The following is a 17,742-nucleotide window of genomic DNA, read 5'->3' as shown; positions in this document are numbered from 1 at the left end:
ATTTGGTTTGGTAAAGATTTTATGTTGAATGCTCTTCCTTTTTATTTTATGTTTCCAATTTGTTCTGTCCAACAACTGAGCAAACAAATGACAGTTGTAGACCTTTTGTGTTGGACAGATTTTACTAATAAAATAAAAGCTTATGTATTTTTAGAAAGACAGAATTTATATTTTTATAAACCTTTTTGTTTTTATTTGATCACATTTCATGTTTTAGATATATAATTTCTCTGTCTCTTTTTTTGGACTGAGGGAAGAGAGAGGGGAAAATGTGAAAGGGGAGGGCAGTATAAGGACAAATAGAGAGAGGGACAAAGTAAGGGGAATAGAAGTACCAAGTTAATGATTTATGTGAGTTAGGATGTTAAGTTTCATAGCATTTAGGCTAGATTTGATGGAAAGGCAAAAATTACATCCGAGACTGAAATCTGACACTAAGACAAGCGGAAGATATTTGTCCATTGATACAATGTGGGTCAGGAGTGAGGGATGAAGCAGACAGGGAACAGTGTAACAGTGTGCACGTGCCCACCCGCCCAGCCAGGTGCAGAGGAAGCCCCCCTACAAGGGCCCCTCCAGCATCGGGGAGCACTTGCGACCCCTGCATCAGGGCCCAAAGGCCACAGGACAGGCACTCTGCCGTACCAGGTGGGAACCATTGGGGCCATCTGGGGGCCAGGCTGCGCTGAGAGGACCAGGCGGTTGAATTGCGGTGTGGGTGTGCAGTGTGTGCACTGCAGGTAAAATGGGGGGTCTCTAGTGGGGCCCCACTGCTGCTGAACAGAGGAGCCCCCCACCCAGGGGTCCTTCTGTGTTTAGTGTGAATGTGTTGTGTGTGTGGTGTCTATTAAAGTTTAACAGCCAACTTCTCTGAAGTTGTCCTCTTCTGGATCTGCAGCTCCGGTTTGTTCACATTTTTCCTTTAGATCTGCCTTGTCATGATGGGCGTAGCCTACTGGAAGAGAAGAAAGAAGCTGATAGGCTGAACTCACTGTGAAACCACCTCAAGGAAAAGAGATAAACTGGTTTATAAGGAAGTGAAACTCTCACAGTCTTTGTGTCTGAGTTGAGAAATGGCGCAGAAAGGAGTTGATCTGGATCAAGAAACCTTCTCCTGTTCCATCTGTCTGGATCTGCTGAAGGATCCGGTGACTATTCCCTGTGGACACAGCTACTGCATGAAGTGTATTCAAGGATTCTGGGATGCAGAGGAGAAAATCCACAGCTGTCCTCAGTGCAGAAAGACCTTCATACCGAGGCCTGTTCTGGTGAAAAACACCATGTTAGCAGATTTAGTGGATCAGCTGAAGAAGACTGGACTCCAAGCTGCTCCTGCTGATCTCTGCTATGCTGGACCTGAAGATGTGGTCTGTGATGTCTGCACTGGAAGAAAACTGAAAGCCATCAAGTCCTGTTTGATCTGTCTGGCCTCTTACTGTGAGAAACACCTTCAGTCTCATTTGGATGCAGCTGCATTCAAGAAACACAAGCTGGTGGAACCCTCCAAGAACCTGCAGGAGAACATCTGCTCCCGTCATGATGAGGTGATGAAGATGTTCTGTCGCACTGATAAGAAGTGTATCTGTTATCTCTGCTCTGTGGATGAACATAGAGGCCACGACACAGTCTCAGCTGCAGCAGAAAGGACTGAGAGGCAGAGAGAGCTGGAGGAGAGTCAACAACAAATCCAGCAGAGAATCCAGGACAGAGAGAAGGAGGTGAAGCTGCTTCAACAGGAGGTGGAGGCCATCAATCACTCTGCTGATCAAACAGTGAAGGACAGTGAGAAGATCTTCACTGAGATGATCCGTCTCATCCAGAAAAGAAGCAGTGATGTGAAGCAGCAGATCAGATCCCAGCAGCAAACTGAAGTGAGTCGAGTCAAAGATCTTCAGGAGGAGCTGGAGCAGGAGATCACTGAGCTGAAGAGGAGAGACGCTGAGCTGAAGCAGCTCTCATTCACAGAGGATCACAGCCAGTTTCTGCTCAACTACCCCTCACTGCCACCACTCAGTGAGTCCACACACTCATCCAGCATCAATGTCCGTCCTCTGAGATACTTTGAGGATGTGACAGCAGCTGTGTCAGAGCTCAGAGACAAACTGCAGGACATTCTGAGAGAGGAATGGACAAACATCTCACTGACAGTCACTCATGTGGATGTTTTACTGCCAGAACCAGAACCAAAGAGCAGAGCTGACTTCTTCAAATATTCATGTCAAATCACACTGGATCCAAACACAGGGAACAGACAACTGTTACTGTCAGAGGAGAACAGAAAGGTGACAGTGATGGAAAAACCTCAGTCTGAATCTGATCATCCAGACAGATTTACTGATTGGTTCCAGGTTCTGAGTAGAGAGAGTCTGACTGGACGTTGTTACTGGGAGGTGGAGAGGAGAGGAACAGGTGTGTGTGTAGCAGTCGCAAACAAGAACATCAGCAGATCTGGAGATGAAAGTGGATTTGGTTTAAATGACAAATCTTGGTCTTTAGTTTGTTTTCCAGATAGTTTCTCATTTCACCACAACAACATAAAATATTCCATCTCAGCTCCTGTTCCCTCCAGAGTAGGAGTGTACCTGGATCACAGAGCAGGTGTTCTGTCCTTCTACAGCGTCTCTGAAAGCATGACTCTCCTCCACAGAGTCCAGACCACATTCACTCAGCCGCTCTACGCTGGACTGGGGTTGGGTTACGGAGTCACAGGCGAGTTCTGTAAACTCAAATAATTCTTGAAAGAAGTGATTTTTTTCTATTTTCTTTTTTTATTTCTCTGCTTTGGATCATTTTGAACTAAACAGTTCTCCATGCCTCTGGTTGGTGTAGTCCGATTCATGCATTGTACTTCTTTCCCATTCCCCTCCGGGGGAGCAGCAGTGATTCCAAATTCCAGTTGGCTTGTCGGTGCACCTGCACTTAGCTGTGTATCCTGCCTCTGGCTTGTCTCACGCCCCCAGCCGTCCCCCAACTTCATCTAGATGAAGCCCATCTGCTGGACTATTTAAACATGTAGTCGTAGTGTTAGATAAGCTAATTCTTCTCTAAGAGTTTCTTGTACAGTACATCGCCTGTTCATCCTGTGGGACGATCCCTCCTTCATGTGGGCACTCCAGAGGTTTCTTCTTTTTTTCCAGAATCAGTTTTTGTTTTGTGTTTGTTATAAAATTACCGATATGAAGCCCATTGAGACGACTATTGTTGTAACATTTGGATATATAAATAAAAATGAATTGAATTAAATTACTGCCATGCCTCGAGATTAATTCATACTAACCCAGACAATTTTGTATTTTTCACAGATCAAACAGCGGCGGAGAGTCACGTTCAACTATTTTATGGTTACCAGGCAACCATAACACATTTCATTGTTACTGGGAGGTGGAGTGGAGAGGATTATTTGTGTATGTAACAAGTCTTCAACTTTTACAAAATGCAGCAGCTAGATTGTTAGCAGGAACAAGCAGAATAGAACACATCACTTTTGTGTTAGCTTCACTTCACTGGCTTCCAGTTGAATTTAGAATTAAGTTCAGAGTCTACCTGCTAGCCTGTAAAGCCTTGCATGGTATGGCCCCATCTTAACCCCCAAACAGAACACTTTGCTCAAAAAATGCAGGACTGCTTTTGGTTCCCAGAATTTCTAAAAGTACAGTTAGAGGTGGAGCCTTTAGCCACCAGGCTACAACTGCCAAGTTGCTAATTTGAGTGAGTAATGATTTTAAGCTTCATAGCATTATTGCTAGATCTGCTGGAAAGACAAATATTACATCAAGGAGTGAAAATCTGGCACAAGACAAGCGGAAGATGTCTGTCCATCAATACACTGTGGGTCAGGAGGAGGGATAAAGCAGAGTGGAAGCAGTGTGATAGTGTGCACATGCCCACCCACCCAGCCAGGTAAAGAGGATGCCTCCCTAGGGGGGCCCCTCCAGCTCCGGGGAGCATGGGTGACCTCAGCGTCAGGGCCCCAGGGCCACAGGACAGGCGCGCTCCTCCGTGCCAGATGGGAACCATTGGGGCCATCTGGCGGCCGACACCGAAATGCGGGCCAAGAATGGAGCCAGGACCCAGAGGACCCAGGATCCGCCCACCACCCAGATGACCGGCGGTGACAGAGCTCCAGCTGGGTGGTGGGCAGACCAGCCCCGGCGTCCGACCTAAGCAGCACAAAGATCACGACGGAACCGCAGCTCTACCCTTACCCCCATACACAACACTATCCTCTACCACCTCCTGACACAACACCTTCCTCAACCCCTCCTCCCGTATCCGCCCCCGATGCCCTCCCCACTCTGCAAAAGGGAGGGTGAGCCCCAGCGGGTCCTGGCGAGGTAGCCCCCAGGCCTGTCTCTACCCACGCACAGACTCACACACACACACATTCTTCTGGCTGCCCCCGCCCCTTGTCACCACACAGTAACCCCACCTGCAAGCCGACCCCCCAGCACTGCACCCCCGGCCACTGGCCCGGCCAACAGGATCCCCACACGCCAGGCCGCCCTGAGAGGACCCAGGCGGTTGACGACTGGCCGCCCCTCCCCGATCCCACCAATCTCTTGTGGTGTGGGTGTGCAGTGTTCTGCAGGTGAAATGGGGGGTCTCCAGTGAGGTGATTGGCTCTACTGCCCCCCATCCCAGGGTCCCTCTGTATGTAGTGTGTAGGTGTAGTGTGTGTGGTGCCAACATGCAGTGTGTGGTGTGTAAAATGGAAATTACAATTACTACAATTAAAAAAGATTTGTTGGGGTGGGAACGGGAAGGAACGGGTGGATGGGACCGGGGAAGAGGTCTACCCTGACCCTCCAGCCAGCCGCAGGAGGCGCCTCACATCCCAGGGCGCACAGGCAGGAGGCGGCCGACCAGCCACAGACGGAGGCCAAGTGCTGCACTCGTGGGGTCCAGTACCACCAACTATACCCCTGAGATTCCTGAGGGACTAGAACAACAACCCCCCCCCCCCCCCCCCCCCCCCCCCAAGAAAAACAGAAAATAATAAAAAGTAAAAAGAGTTCTGTAAACCCAAATAGTTCCTGAAAGAAGTGAAATGTTTGTTTTTAATGATTTCTCTGCTTTGGATTGTTTTGAACTAAATATTTTAACTGTTAATATTCTGTGGAGTAATGTTTGTAGTCAGAAATAAAGAGAGAAATGAAAAATCTCTAGAATGTGGATTTCAGACATTTTTGAACATGAATCTCAAACTTTTTGGAGTAAAATCTGTTTTCTTGGGGGTTTTTTAACTTTGGGATTTGACTGTTTGAATTCAAATTTCACACAAATGTTTTGTTCATGTTTTTGTGTTGTCATGTGAACTGAAGGAGGCTGCAACACAAATGGAATCAGTGATGTCACAATCAAAGACTTTCTCTGCGTTTGTTCTACACAGAAACGACAAGAGAAGAAACTGAAGGAGAAGATTGTGTTTGTAGAAAGAAGAACATTTACAACTTTTCTTTTTGCTTCATTTGAAAACTTTGGACTGAAGTGTTTTTATTTCTTTGTTCTTCAGAGAAAAGTTGTTTCTGATAATTTAACAATAAAAACATCCTGATTTTACTGTCTTCGTCATATAGTAAACATCCATATTCCTTATTTTTGGATTTCATCTATTGTGGGTTATTTTTGTATCTCGGTGACAAATGAGGGAACACTGTTCTCTACATACTCACCTACAATGAGCTGCGGTGGGGATGTCTGTCCTGCTGGTGTTGATCCATAGATGAAGCCACATTTTCTTGTCATCTAAGTGAATCTCTCCCACAAAAAGGTGTTTGAGCAAATGGCCCTCCATGAAAAAGTCCAACAGTCTTTGTGTCTTCCTCGTCTCTGCTGCTTAAACACCAGAAGATAACAAGCCAACAGTCTGAAAAAGGCAGCTACAAACCACAAGTCTTTGCTCTTTGCCTTTTATTGACCTATCTACTGTTGATAACATACAATCCTCAAAACAAGTTGTCATTCTCAGTGTTTGGATCATTTTACCAACAAAACCTTTTCAGCCTTTTGTTCACTGCTCACACTTTATACCAGTCAGAACACATCGATGCGTTAGAACTGGACAGCAGTCATTACCTCTATTTTTCTGTTTGTTAGATTTGAAATATAAAATTAGGGGAATTTTTAAAAAAAGGGAGTTAAAGGATGTCAAAGTAAGAAAATAGAATGATTATACCTTTGAACAGTCTGGAAAGTTTTGCAGAAGTCCTCCGAGGCCTTGTGGAGCAGAAACCTGCAGTAACAAGGTTATTACCCATAATGCTCAGACAACGGAGCAGTGTGTAGAAACAAATAATGTGGAGGAAATCATTTTGTGGGGGAAATTGTAAGACCTGAGGTGTGAAAAGCAGGTAGCTGCGTGCGTTTCACAAATGAGCTGGGAAACGACCTTCCCAGCAGGTGGCTGAGACCTGAAGAAGGAGTTAGGAAAGTGACTGACATGAGTTGACAAACAAGCACAGGTTCATTGCAGAACCAGAAAGAAGGCGAAGAAAAGGCTGAAAAAATTTCAGATGCACTAAAAATAGCTTCTGCTTTAGTTTCCACAAGCAAAAAAAAAATGTATGGTCCGCAGGCGCTCCGTGCTCTTGCCCTGACCAGCCCCCCATTACCCTCTCTTAACCCACTCTCACGGGCTGATTTTAGGCCCTTCACTCCCCGTCTGTCACACTGGTCAGAGTTTTCGTGACAAAGTCATAAAAAACAACTTTCTTTCAAACGTTAGTTGGCTTTATAGCATCCATTTTATTTTTTGGTCTCCTCGGGGTGACGAACAGATCTCTGCAATTTTAGAAGAATCGTAGAAAGTAAACTGTTGGATTTCCTTGGCAACAGAGGTTTTTTTTATTAACCACCCCATATTTTGAATATACAAGTAATGATGATAATAATAATAATAATAATAACAATAATACATTATCAGAAGCCTCTGATGAAGAATAAAACCCAGGACCCAATTATGTCGCCCGGATTGGCGTCACCAGCCAGGCCTGGATTTGGGGCTGGCAGACGAGTGCCTGGTGACCGGGGCTCTTCCCACGGACCCCGGTCGGGCTCAGCCCGAAAGAGCGATGTGGGACCACTCTCCCATGGGCTCACCACCTGTTGGAGACCTTAAAACGGGCTGTTGCAATGTGGTTTGGGTGGCAGTCAAAGGCGGGTGCCTCGGTGGCCCAAACCCCGGTCAAGGAACTTGGCTTACGGGACATGGAACGTCATGGGAGGGAAGTAGCTTGAGCTTGCGCCAGAGGTTGAGAGATACTGTCTCGATATGGTCGGGCTCGCCTCCACACATAACCTGGGCTCTGAAACTCAGTCCTTAGAGAGGGGTTGGAATCTCTACCACTCTGTATTCGCTCCTGGTGAGAGGCGGCGGGCTGGTGTGGGCTCATTCGTGAGCCCCATCTCAGCCGCCAAGTGTTGGAGTTCACCCCGGTGGACGAGAGGGTCATATCCCACCGCATTCGGGTGGGGGACAGGTCTCTAACTGTGGTTTCGGCTTGCGGGCCGAACAGCAATTTGGAGTACGCAGCCTTCTTGGTGTCTCACGAAGGGGTACTGGAAAGTGCCCCAGCGGGGGACTCCATTGTCATCCTGGGAGACTTCAATGCCCATGTGGGCAATGACAGTGGCACCTGGAGGGGGGTGATTGGTAGGAGTCCCCCCTCTGATCTGAACCCGAGTGGTGTTTTGTTATTGGACCTCTGTGTTCATCATAGTTTGTCCATAACAAACACCATGTTCGAGCACAAGGGTGTCCGTCAATACACATGGCATCAGGACACCCTGGGCAGGAGATCAATGATTGACTTTGTAATTGTTTCAGGCGACTTTCAGCCTTGTGTCGGAGTGTGTTGGACACTCGGGTAAAGACAGGGGCAGAGCAGTCCATCGATCACTACCTGGTGGTGAGTTAGATTCGCTGGCGGGGAAGGAGGCCGGAAAGACCTGGGAGACCTAAATGCACTGTGAGGGTCTGCTGGGAATGTCTGGCAGAGCCCTCCGTCAGGGAAGTCTTTAACTCCCACATCCAGGAGAACTTCAGACAGGTACAGAGGAGTGGAGTGAGGAGTAAGAGAGGGACAGAGATGACGAATGATACGAAGATAAAAGTAAGCGGAGCGGGTGATGTTATGTGTGGGCAGTGAATGAGAGAGTGCTGTCAAGGATGACACCCAGACTCTTAACCTGAGGGGAGGGAAATATTGAGGAATATTTAAAGGAGAGAGAAATTACTGGGTTTGCTTTAGTGCCAACAATGAGAAGTTCAGTCTTATTGCACTTTAATTTAAGGAAATTTGTGGAGTACCAGGATTTGACTTCAAGAAGACAATTGGAGAAGGAAGAAGGTGAAATAGTGGAGCCAGGTTTGGAGGAGATGTAGAGCCGAGTGTCGTCTGCATAGCAGTGAAAATGGATGTTGTGTTTCCGAAAAATGTGACCGAGGGGGAGGAAGCAGATGATGAAGAGAAGGGGCCAGAGAATAGGACAGAGCCCTGGGGCACACCTGTGGTGATTGGAGTCACGGGAGAGGTGAAAGATTTTAACTGGATGAACTGGGTGTGACCTGAGAGGTAGGAATGGAACCAGCTCAGGGGTGGGTTAATAATGCCAATACTGGAAAGTCTGTCCAGAATAATGGGGTGGGAGATGGTGTCAAACGCCGCAATTAGATCTAGCAGGAGGAGGATGGAAAAGGAATCACCATCTGCTGCAAGGAGGAGGTCGTTAGTGATCTTGAGGAGGCTGTTTCTGTGCTGTGAAGTGGACGGAAACCAGACTGGAGCTGTTCATATAGATTGTTGCCAGAAAGATGAGCACGGAGTTGAGCACCTACAGTTTTTTCAAGAATATGTTCCTATGCCATTTTTCACAATTTTCAGGAAAAGAAAGTGGGGAAATAGGGAAACGGCGCTTTTGCAAACTAACCACGCTAACGCTGTTAGAAATCTACAAACTGTAAAACCAACGTTTTTCCTTCACAATGATGCTCATGGAGTTAAGAGGAGACATCTCTAAGAGGAAATCTCTAAGAGGAGTTTGATTTTGTAGCTGGTGAATATTTTGAAAAACTCAAGTGGGCGGCCTCTTGCCAAGGTCAAAGGTCAACAAAACTTTGGTTGTGGTTGTAGACTTACCCTGGTGGCATGTGTGTGATATTTTGTGAAGATTGCTCAAACAAGTTTACTTTCTTCATATTATGAAAAAATGTGAAAGTTGTCAATTTTCACACTTTGACACAACATGGTCACCAAGTCCTGTTGTCATCCCATAATAATTTAAAACCTTCTTTTGGAAATCCTGACAAGTGTGTCTTCATTAGTGTTTTTTTAATGTTTTTTGAGCCCACTAAGAAATTGTGACCCCATTCATGTTTTTGACGGTTCTACGCTGTGATGTCATCATTTGGCAGGGAGAGGGGGTCATTTCCTGTGCCCAAAATTCATTTTCACCAGTGACTAGGTGTTTGCAAATTGCGTGGAAACAATCTGGTCCTTGCAGTCAGTGACAGCTGTGGGTCAATAAAAACAACAGTTCTTGTATCTTCAACATCGAAAACAAACTGATTGCTTCCCCATTAATTCTTTCATCTCGTCTTTTTTTCTTTGCAAAATGAAGAAAAATCTGTCCAATATCTTTTTCCACAGCCTCCTTTCCATATCATGTCGGAAAAGATCAAGTATCAAGGAAGAAAAAATAAAACAAAACACAGATTTCTGCCTTTGTCTTTGCTGAAAAACATACTTAGTAGAACATTAACCCAACTGTCTGTCTGGGAGGAGCTCTTTGATGCTACAGCCAGCAGGTCGGGGGTTAAACTTCTGCTGAATCACAGAAGTGAAACCTGGAGGATGTGAGCAGGTTATGAGTCACAAACCTTTGATTAAATCTTTGTCACATGGAGAATGGTTCTCATCTGCACTAAGAAGGAGTCTGAGTCTGAGTCATCATCATCATCATCATCATCATCATCATCATCATCATCAACAGCAGCAGCAGCAGCAGCAGCAGCAGCAGCAGCAGGCACAGCTACTAGCTTTCTGTCATTTGATGAGACTCCTGACCTGGAGGGTCACACAGTGGCCAAGATAACAGCTTACACCAAACTGTCGGCCACAGAGGTCCAAAAGCCAGTCAGTCTTCTGACAGGTTTGGTTTACAAGTATTTTGATTACTTCCATAAATATTTAAAAATGCAAACATGGAGAGACCAAGAATTCTGGGTACTTCTGACTACAGAGATGGGTGACCTGTATAACTCTGGTCCAGAGCTGGTCTTTGGTAACATTTACATTAAAGCCGCTGAAAAGATCCTCATGTATAGCACTGGAAAAAGAAAACGAACAAAAATATGTTTTTTTACATTTTTCATCTGAATGGATTAGTGCTGCAATCTTGAAAGTAAAGAGCGGCGACATGTTTAGTTTTAGAATTTAAGGTACAACTTTACTGTCAGTCTATTATGACAAAAAAGGAAGAATCAATTGTTTTGCATATTAAATCAGGCATGTTTTCAATTGTTTAAAAAGTCAATACCTGTCAAAGTGAGACTCTGTTAAGTTTGCAAATTATTTCACATGAAAGTTTAAGTTTAAAGTTTATATCTAAGTTTACAACTTAGATATAAACAATTGAATCTATGTTAAAGGCTACGTCTAAGTTTACATTATTTTTATAAACTTTGTTTATGTCAAAGTCTACGTCTAAGGTTATGTTTAAATTCACAACTTTGTCTGTGTCGAAGTTTATGTTTAACTTTCTCTTTTTACTTTACAACTTTGTCTTTTTCAAAGCTTTTTGTAAAAGTTTAGAATTAGGTTTGTAACTTTGTCTATGTTCAAGTATTTGTCTTACTTTACAACTTTGTTTATGTCAAAGTTTATGCCTAAGTCTGCATTTAGGGTTTATCATTTTGTATATGTCCAAGTTTATGTTTAAGTTGTATTTTAGTTTTAGTTGATTTTTTTATTGTTTTGTTTTTCTCTTTGTACACATCTTGGTATATTTCCAGGTTTATGTATAAATTTACATCTACGTTAAAGTTTACATCTTAGTTTACTTCCGAGCTTTAGTCTAAGTATTCACTGTTGTTTGTGTCAAAGTTTCTGCCTAAGCTTACCTCCAAGCTCATTTCTTAGTTTATGCTGAAATTTGTGCCTTGTTTTGCATTTTTGTTTATGTCTAATGTTGTGTTCATGTTTAAGATTTAATCCTATTTAAACATGTGTATACATCTTAGAATATTTGCAAGTTTACGTTGAAGTTTACGCCTCAGGTTACACCTTAGTTTACATTCAAGCTCACCTCTAAGTTTATATCTTAGTTTACATCTCATCTTAAGTTTTAATGTCCAAGTTTACAACTTTTAGTATGCTATAAAAGTATGTAAACAACAATTATATACTTGTAATTATAATTGTATTGCAACTTCTTTGTCTCAATTGATTTAAGAAAGTGACTATTCGCATGTAATTTCCTTGGCCGCACGGATTATGTTTGGCCAAAATGAATTTCCATCAATCTTTGTGCTTTGTCGCACTTAAATAACATACACCTTTTATTTTTATTTAATTTTATTTTTTAACTTGTCCTGTCCAACAGCTGGGCAAACAGTTGAGAGCTAAAGTCCTCTTGTGTTGGACATATTTTAGTTTAACAACAGGGGTAATGAATGTTCTGACAAACCAGAGGTATAAACCCCTTTTGTAATCAAGGCTTTCCTTTAAACTGAAAAAAAATAGCCCATACATCGTGCCACAGCGATGCTAAGCAAAAGTGTACTTGTGGATTCTTTGTTTAGTGGCAGCCTTTGAGCTCTAGAAAGAATAAATGTTTAGAATAAAAGCTACTAAAGTGCTGAAATCTGTCCCATGTCCAATTTATTATTCAAGGTAGTATCCATTTTAACTGTGGAAGGAGCTGGAGGGCTTGTAGTGATGAGGCTTCAGTTCTGACACAGCGTAAGGCAAAGCTTTGGGAAAAGAAGAAATTTGTCCTTCATCATTAAGCTGTATGCATGCCAGTGCAGGGTGAGCTTTTGCTGTCATCTTGTCACTGAAACCTGAAATTATGGCCCTCTGGAATTGATGAGCTGTCGTGTGGCCCTGTGGCGCTTTCATAAGCCTGACACCCTGAAATGAGTAGGTCTGGGCCAAACTGCTTCATTTCTGAAGGGGTGAGGAATTTTGGCGGCTGAGGGGCCCTCAGACCGATGCGCTTCATTTTGCCGTGATAGTGCTGTTAGAGAAAGATTCCACTGTAAGAAGTCAAAATAAATTTGAACCAGCAGCTACAGTATGTTGTCTATATGGAGACAGCACATTAGCATGAAGCCTTTAACTTTATCACTCGCCCATGTTAGACTCATAACATTAGTTCAAGGTGAACAGCATATTAATTAAACAAACATCAAACATATATTTAATAGGATTACAAAGTGGTTTTTTTCCAGTCTTTGGTTTCACACTGGATGCCCTTTCTAAAACAGCCTTCAACATTTACCCAGACTTGGGACAGGCAAATAAAAGGCCGGATTGTGCACCGTTGTTGTTGGTGGAAGAAGGAGACAGGGAAGGCAAGGACCCCCACCCCCCATGGAAAGGGAGACATCCAGACACGATTGGAGAGACCCCAGAGGAACCCTTTCTATTTAAAAGCAAGAGTTCATGGGCACACTGAAAAGAGAAGCTCCAGCCGAGGTAGAAACCAGGCCCCTGAACTCCTGGGGTCCTTCCCAAAGGTCCCAAAGGGCGGAGCCCAGGATCCATTGTTTAGAACCTGTGGTGATGAGTTCACCACTGCCCAAGGATCCTGAACAACCCCCATCAAACAAAGAGGAGGACCCTGACGGCACCAGAACAGACCCCCAGGCTGCCCTGCAAAAAGGGCAAAGGCAAGGGCTGACCCCCCTCCACACCTTCAAGGATAAAATATCGGTTAGACTCCAGTCTCCAAAGTGCACAAGCATGTCACCATGAACTTTCACTTCCCGGCTTGGATGGAACATGATCCCCAATTTAGGAATCACAAGAATCCTCCCACTGTCAAGAGGACCACCAGGCCCGACTAGCCAATACACAACCACTGCCCCCACACCAGCCACTGGCCCCTCCCACAAGAGTTTGGGCTGCGTACAGAAAATAACTGCTGACTGCCCTCCTTGTTGTGTGTGTTGTGTGATACAAATATGTACCTCTTGCTATATATGAGCGCCTGGAGGAAACCAGGCTGTTAGGAAACCAGGGTTCACTTCCCAGGGGGCACAATGAGCTTTATCCAGTGTGGGTCCTTGGGCAAGACCCTTCACGCTACAGCCTAACTATTTAGCCACAAAGGGGCCCAAGTCTTAATCCCTTTGTGGCGGTCCCCAGCTTGGATAAAATACAGGGTTGCGACAGGAAGAGAATCAGGTGTAGAAATCTCTGTTTCACCACAGGTGCAAAAGAGTGAAAGCTGATTTTTTGTGGAGACCCTCAGAAGGGATGTGCCAAAAGGTGAGCAACTGTTTGAAAAACTACTTAAACTTTTAATGACAAACTAATATGTAATATTTAAAGCAAAATTGGTTAGACACTCAGACCCGTACAGTTTCATTACTAAAAATTGTTTTTTTTTTAAAAGGCATCTCATATGATAACTAGCCAGTGCAGCATTAAAAATAAAACTGAAGTCAACCTATTATGCTTGCTCTATATTTTTTCAAACATGTGTGAAATTTATAAGAAATATATTTATGATTTAAAAACCAAAATAATTTGACTTTTTCCATCACACAGTAAAGGTTGACATCACACAGGTTGACAAAGCATATTGGATAAGAGGTGAAATGTCTTCTAACTTTAAAACCAAGTCCAGATGACATCCCCTAAACCTACTACAATGGAACCAACCTGGATGAATGAGAGTCTTCATAGACATCACACAGTAAATAAAAAACGTCAAAAAACTCTTTGCGCTGATAATTACGAAGTATTGAACATGACTTTAAAAAAAGTTTGCAAATTAGCATTTTGTGCGCAGAAATTGGTGCAGACAAGATACTAATTTGTGCACATAAAACTGTGCACATAAAATATTATTTTGTGCTGAATCTTTTGTTTTTATGTGATGTCCAGGGCTCCATTGGTAATAACAATATGTGGGAATAGACAAAATTATTCTTCTTTAATGTCACTCTGCTGAGTGGTAAGGACATGATGACGAATGCATTATTCTGTTATATTGTTTTGAAATTTTGATAAAAGACATTTATTGGAAATGTCAACCAGAAAGTAGGAAGTGTTCATTACATTATTGTCTTTGGCAGCAGCCCTATTTGCACACGGCACTTTATCTTGGTGAAGATGCACGGCTTCAAATTCTCAGCCATCCCCCCCCCATTGGTTATAATGCCCCACTTACGGGGACAAGTAAAGGGCATGTTAAATAATAGGCAGCTTTTATGGGCCCTTGATGGCACTCGCTGGGCTTAGTCTTGGGTGGGGGATTTCAGTAATTCTCCTTTCCTGGGAATCAGCAAAAAGGAGCTTCTGGAGACAGAAGCAGAGAAGAGAAGAGTAAAAATAGACTGAATAGCAATGAGGCAAGTTCCCCTTTGCCTGAAGCCATGTGTGGGTTCTCTTCTCTTGCAAAGAGAACCCCTTTGCTAATCTTTGAGGTTTGAGAAGAAATCATTCTTCCCGATCTAATCCAAGTCCAGAGAGCTCTGACAGGCCCTGGTGCTGCTTTCCTTCCCGCCACAGTGGAAAAGTGGGGCAAGACACTCATGCACACAGCAGGGGATGAAGGAACCTCTGTCTCCGGTTTTTTGGGCATCTTGATGACACTCTGTTAAATCGGATTTAATCTGGCTTTAATCGGCCTCCTTGTGGCGAGACGGCGACTGTCTCGGTCTGCATGGATGAGTGTAAAACATCACTGAGATTCTCTGTCGGGACCAATTCCAGCTTCTCTGCTTGTGAGTAACATGCGTCATTCGGGAGCTTTTTTCGTCTGAATATGAGATTTTATTTATTTAGCTTTAGGGTTATTTACAGACGCAGCAGCAGAACAAACGGTAGACTGGAGCTTACAGGAGACACTTGCATCACAGTAACTGCATCACAATGCTTTAAAGCAACATTTCTGCTTCAGCCCATCCATCTGTCCTCTTCCACTCATCCAGATCCAGGGCACGGGGTCAGCAGGCTAAGCAGAAATTTCCAGAACCCCCCCTCCTCCTCTGCATTTCCAGTTCTGCCAGGAGTACCTCAAAGCAGACCCCCAGGCCAGCAGAGCTTCACAGTCCCTCCAGCACAGCCTGGGTCTTCCCCAAGGCCTCCTCCTGGTGGGACATGGCTGGAATGGCTCCCTAGGGAGGCATCCAAGAAGCACAATTCCTTAGCAGGAATGCTAACTTTGGGTGCTCAAACACTCTCCAAAAATTTGCAAATCATCTTATACAGTATTTGTACCTGTTTCATAGACTTCCTAAAGATTTGACACATTGTGTTGCAGTTTGTAGTCCATCCAACCAACTGTCGTATTTACAGCACTATAGTGGGCACTGGATTGAAAGACCCACCGCTCCCTCAATAAATGGTATATTTTTTAACTAATGTCATAGATGAGGTGCACCGAAATATGAGGCGCATTAAGCGAGTCAGATATAAGTCTGTCAGTCAGTCAGACTTTATTAACTGCGTTCACAGTAAGTCTAAAACTTGTTTGTAACACGCTACAGAATAGCCATGTTAGAAGCATTAGACACATTAGCACATTTAGGATCCCTCCTTCATGTGGGCACCCCTGAGGTTTCTTCGTTTTTTCTGGAATCCGTTTTTTTTGGGAGTTTTTCCTTACCGCGAAGGGGGGTCTAAGGGCAGGGATGCCAGTATAGCTTAGTCAGTTTGTTAGTTCATTTTAGTATTTTTCTATTGAACTCTTTGTATTCGTGATCCTTTTGATTTCATGTTTTACTTCGAAGCCCATCGAGACGACTGTTGTTTTGATTTTGGGCTATACAAATAAAATTGAATTGAATTGAATTGAATTTACAATAGCTGTTTCTCCCAATCTTGTTTGCAACACGTAAAAAAAATTGACTGATATCACTAAAACTATCGTTACTGTAAAGGTGCCAACTCCCAACCTTGGTAACATTACGTTACCACGCTACCAATTTACAAAATAACCAACCTTGTTTGCAGCTTGTAAAAAAAAAACACATACTGACATTTTGACAGGATCATGTTTCTCTATAAATTGCTTTGATGTCAGTAAACACAGCCAGTATTAATTCATATCAGGTATATTGTTAGGCGCACTGTGTTTATTTTTTAAATTAGGACCTTAAAATGCGCCTTATGGTGCAGGAAATATTGTGCCTCAACATAAAAGGAGGAAATCTCTAAAGTGAAGAGTAAAAAGATTTTATTTCCTGTTAGCGAACATTTTTGGACTGGAAAAAAATGTAATCTATTCGATTGTCTCCCCTTTGGGGCCACGGGGTTGATGGGGCCTGTCCCCGTTACAGTTGGACAGGTCTGGAAAAAATGGATTCAAATGAAAAATAAAACTTTTTACAACATGTTGGAGTTGACAAGCGCTGTTGACATCAATGAAGCAGCTAAAAATTGAGGTTCAGACAAAAAAAGAACACTTTCAGGGTTATGCTTGAATTCCCTCCTTACATAGTCTACTATATATAAGGTCCCAAATCCAGTGCCATAGAAATTCCCCAGAAGTGTGCTAAAAACTAGTGTGCAGATGATGCTAACCCGACTGGCCAATATAGACCACAGTGCATTGCGTTTGAATAATTTGTCATTTGAAAAAATTTTGAAGTATTTTGCATGAATCATCAAGTTTTCATTATCAGAAAACAGTTGATTCATAACTAGTTTTTATAAAAATATTCTTTTTTATTAGGTTTTTACTTTGAAAATGGGTGACATCATATTTGACATTTCAGATAAACGTTGTGACGATGTGACCGAGTAACATTTAAATCCAGGCCAATAAAAAGTCTTTCAGCGGTTAGGCATTATTGAGGGAATTCAGACACAGTCTTGATGTCTTGTATTTCCAGAAATTAAGACAATTATTACAGTAAATTTTTTCAAAATAAAAGCTTGGCAGAAGAAATTTTGACTAAAAGTGTGAAATCTTAATAAATATTATTTTTTTTCTTGCCATGAATTCAGTCTTGTAATTGTATATAGATATAATTTAAAGTTGTGTCTTTTGGTTTATTTCATTTTAGACAATAAAGTTGTACAAAAATATAAACTGAATGGTTCGATAATATAGTGGTCTTGAAACGGACACCTAATTGACTTAAAGGAACTTCCCAAATCACATCAAACAACATGGTAAAAGCCCATTGTTACCATGGCAACAACATTGCGGCGGCAAGTTTGCGCTTTGGTTGCTCGGCGAACTTTAGAAATTCACTTTAAGGTGGAGGCACAAAAGTTAATCCACATCCTCGTGTGGTCCAGATAAACAAAAAACTCTATGGTTGCAATGGACCTTTGACCTGGCAGAGGCAGCCAGTTTCTACTGAGGATTCATTTTTCTGAGGATTTTATTTTTATGTTTTGCTTTTTTTTTATTTAGATGACATGAATGATAAAAACAAAACATGTAAAATATCCAGTTTGATCTTGACTCAGCATTTAGGTCTCTGCAGTAAACATGATTTTTACTTATGAAGCTACATCAAATGTTTAGAAAAAAAAAGAAGAAGAAAAACATAGAAGA

The 17,742-nt window shown here is 43.0% G+C and overlaps 1 protein-coding gene and 1 long non-coding RNA gene across 2 annotated transcripts in view; one reads left to right on the top strand and one right to left on the bottom strand.

Annotated features, from left to right (window-relative positions):
• LOC111949089 (tripartite motif-containing protein 16-like) overlaps positions 1–3,243 on the top strand; it is a 5,546-nt gene extending 2,303 nt beyond the window's left edge. The window contains exon 1 of the mRNA XM_023965396.2: positions 1–3,243. This exon is cut by the window's left edge and continues 2,303 nt beyond it. Coding sequence (XP_023821164.1) covers positions 1,074–2,732 — 1,659 coding nt within the window. The 5' untranslated portion in view covers positions 1–1,073 and the 3' untranslated portion in view covers positions 2,733–3,243.
• LOC144986681 (uncharacterized) overlaps positions 1–17,577 on the bottom strand; it is a 51,410-nt gene extending 33,833 nt beyond the window's left edge. The window contains exon 1 of the long non-coding RNA XR_013650528.1: positions 5,673–17,577. This is a non-coding gene — a long non-coding RNA (uncharacterized LOC144986681). The remainder of the gene's footprint in view (positions 1–5,672) is intronic.
• Positions 17,578–17,742: the final 165 nt, after the last annotated feature.

The sequence above is a fragment of the Oryzias latipes genome, chromosome 17, assembly GCF_053564925.1.
Source record: "Oryzias latipes strain Hd-rR chromosome 17, Olatipes_Hd-rR_3.1".
In the NCBI taxonomy this organism is placed as follows: Eukaryota; Metazoa; Chordata; class Actinopteri; order Beloniformes; family Adrianichthyidae; genus Oryzias; species Oryzias latipes.
The sequence above is the reverse complement of the archived record's forward strand: the minus strand, read 5'-3'. Positions and strand labels throughout refer to the sequence as shown.